This window comes from Myotis brandtii, unplaced genomic scaffold (assembly GCF_000412655.1).
Source record: "Myotis brandtii unplaced genomic scaffold, ASM41265v1 scaffold278, whole genome shotgun sequence".
NCBI lineage: Eukaryota > Metazoa > Chordata > Mammalia > Chiroptera > Vespertilionidae > Myotis > Myotis brandtii.
In genome coordinates this window covers 937,810-938,059 of record NW_005360594.1, presented here as the reverse complement: position 1 = coordinate 938,059, position 250 = coordinate 937,810, and the positions used below count along the sequence as shown (strand labels likewise).

General features: G+C 64.8%; 1 protein-coding gene across 5 annotated transcripts in view; it reads right to left on the bottom strand.

The window, feature by feature from the left end:
* The window catches only part of CCNT2 (cyclin T2), a 38,327-nt gene extending 38,077 nt beyond the window's left edge, over window positions 1–250 (bottom strand). For 4 of the 5 annotated variants that reach the window (XR_313739.2, XM_005868862.2, XM_005868859.2 and 1 more), the window contains exon 1: window positions 69–244. Coding sequence is in view for 3 of the 5 variants with exons in the window: in XM_005868862.2 (XP_005868924.1) it covers window positions 69–226 (158 nt within the window). In the remaining 2 variants the exon portion in view is untranslated. Of the gene's footprint in view, window positions 1–68 lie in introns of all 5 variants that reach the window. The other variant, XR_001362602.1, reaches the window with a different exon arrangement.

Genomic DNA, 250 nt, shown 5'->3' with positions numbered 1-250 from the left:
GCCCGGAGACCCGGCGAGGAGTGGGGACCGGGCGTGAGCAGTGGAGGGCCAGGCACAGGAAAGGATACACATTGAGACGCTGTCCCATCTCCTGGATAAGGTTAGCCGCCTGCTGGCGGTACGACAGCTCTATGTCCGCCTCCACTCCGCAGCGGCGGCTCGGCGTGTTCTCCAGCTGTTCCCGAGTAAAGAACCAGCGAGAAGAAGCTCCACGGCCCGACGCCATGACACTTCCTCCTCCGCCCGCTCC